Below are 13,385 nucleotides of genomic sequence, written 5' to 3'. Positions count from 1 at the left end.
TTGGAGTTCTCAGGCTAGGGCCAGATAGGTCAACTCAAATACAAAAGATCAGAGTTTTGGTAAGCTCCACGAGGGTCTTTGCTAAGAGGGGGTAAACAAGGGAAATAGTTGGGAAACAGGAGAGACTGTTTATCACCAGAGACATTGTCAAGTCATATCAGAAACTTACTCCCTCTTCTACTTTTAAAGACATTTGTAACTACTTTGGGCCCATCTAGATAATCTAGGGTAATCTTCCCTACCTTAATGTCTGCTGATTAGCAACTTTAATTCTATTTGTAACCTTAATTGCCCTTTGCTATGTAACCTAACATATTTATCACATCTGGGGGTTAGGACATAGACATCTTTGGGGGAGGGAGCATTATTCTACCTACCACAGAAAGTATTGGATGTTAGTTTTTTTGGAATTCATAGAATGGAGCTTAGAAGAGACACTTTGGCTAGAGATAGATACCATAATTAGGAGTTATCAGTTTTAGACTCAAATAACACATAACAGACATCTCTTTGTTCAGATATAGTGATCTAAGATATGGCAGTGGTGGCCTACAGAGAAAGTGTAGTCTGGATAGAAGAGGACTGAAAATAGAATTATCCGAAACGATGAACAATATTTAAGTGGTGATCCAAGAAAGAAAAATGCACAAAGGAGACTGAGAAGAACAGCCAAGAAGAAAATCAGGAAAGTGAATATAGTGAATATCCACTGGCTGTCTACGCAGTATCCACCCCTCCCAGCTTCTTTGCTAAAAGAGCCCTGATTTTGTTCAGACATTCACTTCCCACACATACAGCTGGGGGATTCAGGAAAGACACTCAGGCAACCAGCACATGGCATTTCTCTGGTGACTTACTGTGTTCCACACATGGACATGTGACCTACATTGGCCCAGTCAGATCAAGGACTTTATTTTATGATTGGGAGGAGAGTTTCCTCCTATAAAGTTTTGAAAATGGTGATGGGTATATAGGTAACCAATGTACAGAGCTTGTTTGGCGAATCTTCATTCTTATTATCTTTTTTTTGGACAACTGAACATGGGGACATTACCCATATATTTTTCATAGTTAATTAACTTTCATGAGTTCCTTTTGTGCTTTTTAAATACTTTAGCATGCTTCCTCTTCTACTCTGTAACAAGCTTTTGGTGTTTTACACCCTCAGGTCCCTAAGTGTATCTTCATCTCTAATAAAAATTATTCTAAAAGTCTTTCTATAGAAAGGATTATTTGAAAATGATCACTCTGTAAACATGACGAATTTCAGTTCTCTGTCTACCACTGGACAGTGTGTTAGAAGGAATATCTCTTCCCCATCATAACAGGCATCAAATTCAGTTTCTTCCTGTTGGTATCAGAAGAACTCAACCACAGGTGGAGCAGAATATTTAAATCAGCTACCAACATCACCATCCTAAAGCTATCTTCTCTTTACTTGCAACCTACCAATGAAAGAAAATAAGAAAAAATATTGAAAACCATATGTACTAAATGGAATTAAAAGACTATTTTAAGAAACTTGTCTCAAACTAAAACTTTTACAACCTGTTAAAGCAGTGGTTTGAATAATAATGTAACTGGGCTGCTCTCTTTTAGGCTAATTGAGGTCTCCTAGGGGCTTCAACTTTTGGGGACTTATTTCTTCCTTCTCTACATTTTCTCATCTGAATCCAGATGTGAAAAAGAAACTGATGCAAAACAACTGTCTACACTTATCCTGCAGTTGCTAGGTGCCTTCTAGATGGTCAGCTAAAGAGTTTAGGAATATTTTATCTGTTTAGCTGCATAAAATAAAAACCAGCAAAATATACATTGGGTGGTTATAGTGTTCCAGGAACCATTCTGTGCTGGGTTGGTTTAAAAAAAAAAAAATCCCTGCCCTCATGGAGCTTATATTTTAATGAGAAGAAAGAAACAATAAATAAAATATACAATATGTCAACTGATATAAAAAGTATTATAGGAAGAAAAAACGAGAGGGATATGGAGTACTATGTGGGGGATGGGCGGGAGAGAATTGCAATTTTAAATAGAAGTTTAAAGCAAGGTCTTACTGAAAAAATAACATAGAACTTTTGGGCAAAGACAGAATAAGGATGAACATCTTATGAGTACTAAGGGAAGAGCTTTTCTCTCCAAGCAAAGGAACAGTGATTGCAAAGTCTCCACAGTGGGAGCATGCCTAGAATGTTCAAGAAACAGCCAAGAAGGCCAGGGTCACTGGGGCAGAATGAGGACTTTGTCACAAAACTGGCTCCCTTTTACTTCTCAGGTGAGTCTGAATATCCCATCAGAAAGTTTTCTCTCAGAATCAAAACTTCTCTGGGTTAAAAAACCTCTAAATCCCTAACGGGAGGGGCCTCAAGTCCATGTCAGGGGATGATCAAGCTCTGCTGGAATAAATGGGCAACAAAATAAAACACATTAGACTTAGCTTATACATCCAAGGAGAAAACCTTTAAATGGATCAAAATCATGATTAACTAAGGAGGAGGAACAAGAGCAAGAATTAACATTTATTAAACATCATAAACTAGACACAGTCGAACTTGCTGAGTTTTATGGACGTCAGATAAGATTGCCCACAGACCTGATATTAGCCCTCATTTTACTGATGAGACAATTTAGACTGACAACAGTTAAATAATAGCTAAGTAGAATTGAGATTTGAATTTGAGTAACTTTAAAATTTTTGCCTTTACTCCTGTAACAAGCTGCCTGGAAGACCTCAAAAGGCTGTCAAAAGGAGTCCTTAGCATTCACAATAGAGAAAATTCCCCAGTGAGAAAAGTCACAAACACTATTACAAAATTATTTTAGATGAATGAAGCCTTACCTGGTCTCATCTGATAACCTACCCCTCTCATTAGGGGAGTCTGGAGAGAGTGATTTCCCCAGGTCAAATGGTTATTATGTGGCAGAGCTAGGAGACATCACTGAGCAGTGTACAGGGAACTGGGACTGAAGGAAGAAGAGTTTTCAGCTCACTTCTCACTGCGTGGTCTGGGAAGTCCTGAAGCCTCTCTGGACTTCGGTTTCTTCATCAGCAAAATAGAGGCAATAGTAAATTTAGAATTCATGCTGTAAACCAAATAATTTCCATGTCATGTTTCTAAAATGAGAGAGACAGAGAAAGATGTGTCTCTAATGTACCCCACTCACCACCACCGCCACCATTAGGCCAAACTGGACAATTCTGGGCAGCCTATGCCAAAACATTTCTCTGGGTCCCACCTTTGCTCTCCCTGGCCTTGTGTCAGCTACTGCCACAAAAGTGATGCAAAACACATCAGCCCAAAACTCGTGGGTTTACAGTTCAGCTGCATTCCAGTAGCCAGAGAAAATCACATGGCCAAGCCCCACATCAAGGGGTGGAGGTTGGGAGAAGTGGAGTATACAGTCCTAGAAAAGAGGAAAAAAAGTTTTACCCTTTCAAGTCTCCCCATGCTCAGATGCTTATTTGTGGCTTGCCCCTGGCTATGAAGTTGAGACAATGTGCCTATAACCTCAGATGATATTGACTAACCATTACATTTGAGGGTTGCTTAAGACTTCAGGTTGTACAATCTAATGGATCCCTGACTCACCCAAAGACAAAGAAAGAAGGACCTCAGCCTTGCAGCTGAGAGTAAGATAGAAAGAATGAGCTCCAGGTGACTGCTTTGGGAAAACCCATGGCATAGATTTGCAGATGATTCAAGTGAGAACTAGGTGTAAATAAATTCTAGTGTGCTCTTATATGTAAATCCTTATCATGAAGGGGACTGAGCTAGTGCAACAATGATGACTTCCCTCTCTTTACGGTTCCAGTTTCTCCCTTCAGTAACTGGCCAAGATTAAGAAATGATCCCAATATGAAACAGAATTTTATCAGATTCTCCGCAACTGAGAACTTCCTCAAATCACAGTCTCAGATATCGAAGTCTGAAACAAGGGCTAAATGCCTTTATTTAAAAGTAGTTAAGAGCTTTTACACTGAAAAAAATGGATAAAATATTACTATACCTAGTTACACCATTTCACACTGTTTCACTTAAAAGCATCTCGTGGGAAATCATTTTGCATTCCACTCTTGAGAAAAGACTGATTTTGCCTTGGTTTTTGTTGAGAGAAGACTTGAAAATAGGTATATCCTCAGAGCTCTCTGTTAGAATTGCAAACCAGATCTGTTATTGCCTTAGTATCCAATTTTGCAGTGAAACACCTTGCCTAGTATCAGAGTTAACTTCCTAAGGCTGCCTTTGAGGACCAGCTCTGTGGGAAACAGATACTCTTCATCACCTTCTCTTTCACCAAAGGGACAGGGACTCTGAATTTTCAGGCCTCTTCCGGCAGCATCTTGCAGCATTAAAAGAGGCCCTGCTTTGTGAAATAAGGCTGGGGATGAGTGTGAACTGGAAAGAGCCTGCAGTTTTCCTTGAAGAACTGCTCCCTGTGGGGCGCGTTGTTTCTCCTCAGAAATTGTAATCTATCGCCACCTGGTGGCCCCTTTGTCTTCACGTTTGGAATAGCAAGAATTGCGTGTATTAAGATTTGTAAAAGGATTTGCCCAAATACAAATCACTGTGTCCTCCTTGATTAATTTCTTTAATATTGGAATGTTTTCATCTTCTGACTATCAAGAGTGAAGGGACCAGTTGACTATTATCTGAGCAATTCAACGCTCTTTGGAAGAAAAGGTTATAATTTCCGGAGTCTTCTCCAGCGTTCAGGCTGGAATTCTGCCCCCCTCGCCACCCATTTAACCCTTTCCTGTCTCCCAGGAGAGTGTAGTGTGATCTGTTAGGGTAGGGGTGTCGATTTAGCTATGGTCTTCAAAGTCCAGAACAATTTAGAGAACTACCTTTAAAGTACATAAACACACCGAATAGACCTTAGCTCTGACCTCGGAAAAACCGGGTGTAAGGATAAAAACGCTTCGCATCGTCCTGGTCTCGGAAGACAAACGTTTAAACGGTAGCACTGCCATTGCCCTCCCCCTTCCCCCCGCTCTTCTTTGGTCATAAATTAGATACTTAAAATAGACCTTAAAAGAGCCAGCTGAAATGAACCAACGGTGTGCCTCTAAACTGCCTTTCCTGGAGGCTAAACATGCTAAATACGTCAAAATAAATAAATAAAAGATTGACGTTTCGTATTTACTCACCTTGACGTGGACCATGTTTTACGCATAAAAATCTCCCCCGCAGCCCGTGTGGGCTCCCCTTCTATGCCTTACTCCCCTCCCACCCACTTCCTTTTTCTTTTGCCGAAAGGTTGGGCTCCAAATCCGGTTGAAATATCTTTAAACCTCTCAGGGAAAGGGCATTGTGGGCGGAGGGTCGTGTTCCCGAGCTCCAGCCAACGTTGACCTAAACGAAGGTTGTTCTGGAGGACAAGATCGAGTAGCCAAGGCTGCAGGCTCGCAAACCCATAAGAGAGTCCGGAGGGGTCGCACTCGCCCACTCCTCCTGCCTCTGGGAGTCGCGTTCCCATTTCTTCAAAGCGCTAAACCTTAGATCAAATGAAAACGAAACAGCTGGGCGGATACCACTCCCTTCCGGGCCATCCCTCACCACCGGTTCGAGTCCCTAGAGAGGATATCTTTTTACACCCCCATTGTCCAAAACATCTTCCCACTGTACTAATAAAAGATAAAAAGAAGAGTGGAAAACACAAACAAAAATAGAGATTCCAAATGTTCTGAAAAGCCAAAAGACGACTACAACCATGCGATCTCGCATCGGCGAGGAGCAAAGGGGGGTGAAATACTCCACCGCCACTTCCACTGTCATCAACAAGGGAAAACACACAGCAGTTACTGCCTGGAGAGAGGCGGGCGAGGTCGAGCAGGGTGGGTTGACCAAGTGCTGAAGACAAGCGGACGAAAAGGAGGCTTGCGGAACCTCGTCGTGGGTGCTGTCCTTGGTGCTGAAAGCTGGCCCTATCTCTGAACTTGACATGCTGCACCTGGATGGAATTCCAGACTTTGATTCCACTTCCTTACCATCTCCGCTGAAACCAAGATTCTGGGTGGAACGAGAGAGATTTGCAAAATAAATCTAAGTTATTAAGGCCCCAAGTCTGTTACTCTCCCTGCCTAACTGAAATGTCAACTCCATGAGTGCAGGGATAAAATAAGTGCTGGGGCAGTATAAGTTCCATGAGAACAATGCCTGTCACATAGTAAGTGATTAATAAATATTCGTTTAATCAACTAATTGCGGATATTACACATGTTTAAGTTAAGGACAAGCCTTTCTTTCTCTCCTCCCCCTCCATAAAGGAGAAAGGGAGGAATGTCCTCGCAGCTGGACCTGATCAGCTTTAATTTGTGATACCTAATCTTTTAGTCTTGTAGGAGAGTTCTCTTCCAAGGGATAATTTCTTGGCTAAAACGTTAGGGGTGAGCGGTTGAGAAACTGGTGTCAGAAGAGGGAGTGGTTGTAAATTTCTCAATCCGATGCCACAGGTGAAGGTAAATGAATCTTCCTTTCCGAAAAATCTTGGGTCTTGGAAGAAGGTTGAGGATATAGAGGGTGAGTGGTCATCTTCCCGGGACAGCGGATCCAGAGGAGCACTGGGATTTGTTGCTTCCTCCAGCCTGCCTCCTTGCCCCTCGCGTCGTGAATGATTTAGCACTGGCACCGGGCTCCCTGATTGGTGCAATCGTCTCTTCTAGGAAGGCTCGAGGAGGGAGAGTGAATAGAATTCTGAGCTTCACCTCGTAGTAAATAGCGCATTTCAAGCGTGGCGGAGAAGCTTCGAGGTGTGCGGTTCCAAGGGACGTTCACGCGCAGGGTGGGCACGCCCACCGTGCCTAGCCTCAAGTTCTGGCCTAGAACTGCGATTACTCCAGGCCCGCCGTTTAAGATGCTTTTGTGTCCTTAAAAAATACGCGAATTTTTATTGTAAGGTGGAGAGAGGGCGACAGTATTTTCTTTAGTATCAAGGGCAACGTGGTTATTTCAAACCTCACAGCGAGATCCCGCTTAACTATCGGACTCTATCTATCTTCTCAGGGCGAATCTCGAATCTCCCTTATGGAATTTCCAGTGATTTGCAAGATTGTCAGCATTTCTACTGTGTTGTGGTGAAAGATGATAAGACATTGAGAGAGAAGGGGCGGGCCTTGGGTGGACTAGCAAGGCCGCAGACAAGTCCATAAATAACCCTTGCCTGCTGCACCGCAAAGGGGGAAAAAAAATGAAAAATGAGTAAAGGAATCCCTTACATGGTGTTGTCCAGACACGCACAAAGATCAACTTTGTTTTGCCTTAAAGTAAAATAAGCTGAGATAGAGGAAAGAGAACAAAATTTAGCCACGGGGGTGGCTGAGAGGTAGCTTGAACAGGCAGAAGAGTTAAAGACCCCGCCCCTCCAGGTGTAGGCTCTGGCGCACCAGGAAAGACCCGACTAACACAATGCCTCTGGTCTCTGAGCACCTGGCGCCCTCTGGTGGAAATTTTTCCGTAACGTCTTTTGGTGGTGAGGGGTTTTCTGAACGCGGCAGTTCATGAAATATGATTAAATACTGCATAAGGAGAATCCTCAAAAAGTAAGGGCCCCTCCCTACACACACACACATACACCCCACCGTGGCCACCCCTGTGCCTGGGTTCCCCGCGTGTGGAAAGCAGAGCTCGTGTATGTTATTAACCTTCAGACGTGATCAATCAGGATTACTTCTTTCCCCATCACTAAGGGGACCAAAGCCAGTGAGGAATAGAATGAAGAAATAAAAATAGAGTCACTATAGTCAAGCTGCTAATTTACTAAAATCAAGCAGGTTGAGGAATGAAACAATTCTATTCTTGTTTTAACTATCCTGGGAACTTAAACTTTTTTAACTTTTCAGTCTTGCCTCAATGCCTGGATACACATCGAATCTCCAGATAATCTCTGGTTATCTCTTGAAGGACTAAGGAAAGAACGTTCAGGTATCCAGACCACCGGACACCCATTATGCAGACCACCCTTCATCTAGAGGATTACCATCGGGGACCAACCTAGAGGCTAAGAATGAAAGGACTGATTCTCATCAAGATTTTATACTGTAAGACTTTCAGCTTATCTTTCTTCTTGGGAACACTTTGGGTTTTGCCTAGTTGTGTTTCCAGTTTGTAAACTCTGAGACCCTTGAATGAATCTTTATCATTTATTTCTAGCCAAAGCCTCCTAATTTATTTACACAAGTGGACACGAGGAGGGTGGAAAACAAGACCCTTTTCTCTGCTGTGGTACTTGGTAGCTGCGTTCAATTGAGGTACCTTGGGGAGGCCTCAAGCTGGAAGAGCCAATTGAAGTGAAAAAGAGATGGAGATTCCTTCAAGAGTCTGAGTGTCCCCCCCCCCCCTCATTTCTGTCTCGGATCTTTTACAACAATCTGGCTCAGTGGGGAGCCAGCAAGGACACAGAGCGAGCTTTCGCTCAAGGAAGCATGGCAGGGTCACAGACCTGGAGAAATAGAGGGGAAAGAAATTGAGGCAAAGTCACTGCGCTCGTCACCTCGAAGATATGAGGGAGGGGAGAGGAAAGGGTTGGAAAAGTGCTCAACAAAGCAGAATTCTTCATAGGAATTATCTTTTCCCTAGTCTTACCCGACACTGCCTATTTCAAAAAATAGAGCGTGTTGAGTACGTTCAGGATTACTCATAGGGCCTCCCCCCGCCCCTCGCCCGGGGGCAAAACCGTGATCTGGATTTATAATTTCCCTATAAAGCTCCAGAGGCTGTCAGGCACCTGCAAAGGAGCCCCGCCGCTCTGCCGGCAAGCTGCCCCCGCGAGCAGCGGCCTCGTGATTCCCCCTCCGAGCCAGGCCCGCCTCCCCACTCCGCCCCCGCCTCCCCCGAAGCCAAGCAGCCACCTCTCTCGGTCTCTTCTCCCGGCGCTCTCGTACGGGACGGCTAGTGAGAGTGAGGCGACAGCTGGAGGTGACGCCGGGCAAACTAAGCCTGTAGCAGGGCCGGCCCTCCCAGATAGCTGGGCGCTGCGCAGAGGAGCGGCAGGAGCGCTTGGCTTGCTTTCGCCCAGCCAAGGTGGGTAAGCGCGCGGCCTCACGGACTTTCCAGTGCCCAGCCTCGGCTGTTCAGCTGGTTCTTCACCCGCGGTTTCTCGGCGAACCCCCACCCCGGGCGTCCTCCATCTACCCTCTGCAGCCGAGTGTGTCCCACCCGCGGGTCCTGGCCCTCCGCTGGTGCGCGGCGCAGAGATCCCCGCCCTCTGCACTCATCCTGCCCCACCAGCGATATTCACGCCCCAGGGATGCACAGAAGCGGAGACTCGCGCAGAAGTGGATAGAGAGGGATTTTCCCCCTGTGCTTCCCAGCTGCGAGCGTCCGTCCCACCTGAGGGCTCCAGGGCAGCAGCAGCCGAAAGCGCTACTCGGAGTGGTAACCTGTTACTTCCCCAGAAGCCGCGGTCTACTCGCTGTCTGCGTTGCTGTGCGAGTGCGCGCACCCGGCTTAGTGTGGGGTTCCAGGGAGGGTGGGGAAGTGGTGGACGGTGGGCGCTACTCTGCGGGTTCTGCGATCTACAGAGATTCGCCCGCACTCTCTCCGTCCCCGGGCCTTCGGACGCCATCGTGCCAGCGCCGAGTGCTGATCAAAGGCGCCGCGCACCAATTCCAGTCTGCCGCGTCTCGCGCGCTGGGCGCAAGTTCGTTTCCCCGGTGACGTCCCCCTTCTTCACCTCCCTCATCCTTTCCGCGTCTGTGCGGCGAGAAATCCGAGGACCTCGGAGAGTTGGGTAGAGGGAAAACAGAAACCTGGACCGAGCCTCGTCCCAGGCTTCGAGATGGCTCAAAGCGGGGTGGGACAAGAGGGAGACAGGTGAGGTTGCGACCCGCTGCTTTCTGGCTGTCTGGAGTGCAAGGTGACTGTATTTCTTCCCCAGCCAAGTCCGAGGGAGAATATAAAGACCTGGACCCTTCATTCCTCTCACCTTGTCTTACCAAAGTCCTCGGTCTCCAGAGCAGTTAGCCTCCTTCTTTCCAAGGAATTAGCCAGACACAACAACGGGAACCAGACACCGAACCAGACGTGCCCGCCCAGTGCGCCCTCCCCCCCGTCTACCCGCCCGGCGGCTGCTGAGAGCCCAATGGGGCTTGTCGCTACTAGGCTGGGAAATCACGCACTGAGCCTCCTTTGCCCTCCTAGCCCAGTCCCCCCGCACCGCTGCGTCCTGCACTGGCCTTGAGCTCCTCTAGTCTCAGCGCTGCGCTCCAGGTCGCCCCGCTGCTCTGCCTGACTGGAGAGCCGCCCGGGGCTACGTTGCCGGTGCCGGAGTCTCGCAGCTCGCGCGCACATCTCCACTCCCCCACCCCCCGCCGCGCACCCCGACCCAGCAAGCTAGGTGCCCTTCCTCTCGCCTTTCTCCGGAGCTCGGACTTCAGGACCAGCGTCCGCGCTCCAGGTCACTCAGTAGCTTCCGCACGCCGGACCCCGGAAGCCCTGCCTGCACAGCTATTGCTTCTCTTTACAGCCTGTTCCTGCGCCTGACTAGCGGAGAACCCCAGACAGTAGAGGCCCCGGGACGACCGAACTGATGGCGTCTTCGACCCCTTCTTCGTCTGCAACCTCCTCGAACGCGGGAGCGGATCCCAATACTACCAACCTGCGCCCCACAAGTAGGTCCTGCTCCAGTTTCCTATCAAATCGACTGCGAGGAAGATGGGGACACTGGGACGTGAGGAGGCGGAAAGGGAAGGGGGAGCGCAGAGATGATGGAGGCTGGAAAGAAATGGGGCCCTGACCCGGTCCGGACCAGAGGTCATTCGACTGACAGGGATGCTGGGTGATTTGGAGGCACTGGGGAGTGGGAATCACGCAGGGTCTGAGTGGTAGCGATCCTTGAGGGCTTCGCTGCGGGGGAGGGAGGGGCGGCAAGAATGTTGCTTTTGTTGTATTGTGTGTGGTTTCTTTACTCCGTGGGACATCGGGGGGTCAGGGTTGCGGGCGCTGTGAGGAGCCGGGAGTCTCAGCTGAAATCGAGTTTTCTCTCCCGCTTTCGTTGAGCCGAGATCTGACCCCCCTCTCCCCCTTTCCCCTTGAGCTGTGCTCGAAGTCTATAATCAGCGGAAATTTCGACGTTAATTGCAGCTTTTAGAAAACTCGGGGTCCCTAATTGCTCCAAATTTGCGTCGAGCTATTGACGAGTGAGGGAGAAGGCAGGAACGAAAAAGGTGCATAAAACCGTTTGAAGTTGAGCCTCAATATTTTAGACCATTAATTACATCTCAGACACACAAAAAAAGGAAAGGGGCGGGCAGCATCCTGAGTGGCGAGAGGTGGGGAACCAGGAGGAGGCCAGAAGGTTTGCCAGGGCGCGAGGAGAGAGCATTCCTCTCTTTTCTCTCGAGCAGGAGACCTGTCAGCAACTGACACGTCCGTAAGAAAAGGGGAACCAGATAAATGGTGGGGGGGGGGGGTTAGGGAGGAGATTTATGCTTCCCTGCCCCTAGCCCAGAGCGCTCCTCAACCCGTTACAGAAATCTGTCTTTAATTCAGATTGATTCCCTACCTTTCCGTTGAGGCATGGAGATGAGAGAATTTTTTTTTTTCCATTTTGGCTTGAAATGTGCCTCCCCCCAAATCTATCAGCTCTAGATAGTAACAGCCCTAAAATTTCTATAGAAGAGGAGCTTAGGAATGACAGTATGGTTAGGAGAGCTTTTTGCTGTGCTTTTACGGCGTTCTCTATAAGCTTGAGAAAAAGTCGATTGTTTCGAGCAACGAAGATGGGGGATATTATGGGGTAAGCCACCTTTTCAAACACTGGCTTCCGGTGCTGGAGACCGGTGTCTTAAGTCCTTAGGCTGCGTTCTAGTTCCTTTTGCAGTTCCCTCTCCTCACCCCTTCTACTAAGCGAGCTACAACTACCCACACAATGAAGAGGGGCTTGGGAGAGCCACCACCTCCGTTGGCACGTGGGCCGGGCACTGGTGGCCAAGCCGGCCGGAGCAGGCTGGAAGGAACGCGAGGCCTGCGTGCCTTTGTCTGTTTCTCCGGCCTTGATGGATTCCCTTTTCAGTCCTCTCCACATTTCCCGCCCCTCTTTGCTGCCTATCGGAACTGGGCAGCCTTTGTGTTCACCCACCCTTGAGTCCTGCTCCTCCACCACCAACCCGCGCTCCTGCTTCCCGGCCGCAGCCCGAGATAGAGCGCATGTGCCCAGCTCCGGGTCTGAGACCAAATGAGGGCGCCGACTTGAGTTCACACATGGTCTGGTGCGATAGGAAGCCGCCAAGGCAGAGGGAAGACAGTTGAGGATCCGGCTGCGGAAGAGCATGCGGCCCCTGTCCGGAGAAGGCCGGCACGCGTCCCCAACAGCCCAGCTGCGGCACGAGCATCCCAGGCTGCACGCGCACGCTGGGGCTCTCTACCCACTCTCTCCCTCGGTTGCAGACACAGTCTCGCCTGCCCAGGTGGCTCCGCTTCTCTTCCCCTGCAAGATCTCCTGCGAGGTGGCCTTACTTAACCTGCATAACCGTTTTCGGGCCCCTTGCTCCAGCGACCCTTCCTCTTGCTCCCTCTCCCCCATGGCTACATCAAAAGGACTCTCTCAGTTCCTCTCTGCATCTCTTTCCCTTTCTTTCACTGTAATCCGCAGTTCTGAAAGTCGAAGCAATAGGTCTGAAGTCCAACATTCCAGCTGATTGACCTTGGGAAACTCGTTTAGCCTCTCTGAGCCTAAATAGTTTTATTTGTAAACTGAGTTTTAGGTTAACACTCCTCTTATTTCATAGGATTGTTAGGAAAATTCGCTGAGAGGGTGTTTAAAGTGAAAGCACTTTATTGGGTGGAAATCCGTCTTTACCCACCAGGTATTATTTGGGTTTTGCTTTCGCACCAATTTCCTGTCTGTTGCAGGAACTCCATCTGCGACATGCTGTCGCACTGACGTCGGGCGATTTCTTCTCCCCGCTGGGTCTCTGTTTTGCTTCGGTTTAATGGATGTCACTCTCCTTATCGCAGCCAACACTCGCGCTGAGCTGAAGGCAACGGCCAGGGTGGAGTGGGGGATGGGAGCGGTTGGAGGAACCTTGTTTTGAGAGATCCAAAGGGAATTTCACGCTGGGCCCACCACAGCTGCTCACATGCGGGCACCACGGGCTCACCACGGGCACACGTCGTCCTCCTTGATAGAAAGAGCGTGAACCCAGAGGGCAGGATAGACCCTGAGGAGTTGAGAATATGGCAGGGCCTGGGTGCGCGGTTGGAACCCAAGGGCAATGTGCCTGATTCCATTCCTCAATGTGCCTGCTCCGGACCTGAGATGTAGAGGGAAGGGTTAATGAGGGGCAGGTTGGGAAGGGGGTCTGAGGTTGAGGACTGGATGCGCACTATTGTCTTCCTGACTCCCGAGTCTGACTGAAGAGCAGCCATGCGAGCCAGATCATCTAG

At 48.4% G+C, this 13,385-nt stretch overlaps 1 protein-coding gene across 2 annotated transcripts in view; it reads left to right on the top strand.

The window, feature by feature from the left end:
- Window positions 1-8,545: 8,545 nt before the first annotated feature.
- Window positions 8,546-13,385, top strand: part of GAD1 (glutamate decarboxylase 1) — a 42,285-nt gene continuing 37,445 nt past the window's right edge. The window contains exons 1-2 of one of the 2 annotated variants that reach the window (XM_016165450.2): window positions 8,546-9,020; window positions 10,465-10,609. In XM_016165450.2, coding sequence (XP_016020936.2) covers window positions 10,528-10,609 — 82 coding nt within the window. In that variant the 5' untranslated portion in view covers window positions 8,546-9,020; window positions 10,465-10,527. Of the gene's footprint in view, window positions 9,021-9,692; window positions 9,813-10,464; window positions 10,610-13,385 lie in introns of those variants that run through there. The other variant, XM_016165451.2, reaches the window with a different exon arrangement.

Source organism: Rousettus aegyptiacus, unplaced genomic scaffold (assembly GCF_014176215.1).
Source record: "Rousettus aegyptiacus isolate mRouAeg1 unplaced genomic scaffold, mRouAeg1.p scaffold_m13_p_2, whole genome shotgun sequence".
Taxonomy (NCBI): domain Eukaryota; kingdom Metazoa; phylum Chordata; class Mammalia; order Chiroptera; family Pteropodidae; genus Rousettus; species Rousettus aegyptiacus.
This window is presented reverse-complemented; position numbering and strand designations above follow the sequence as displayed.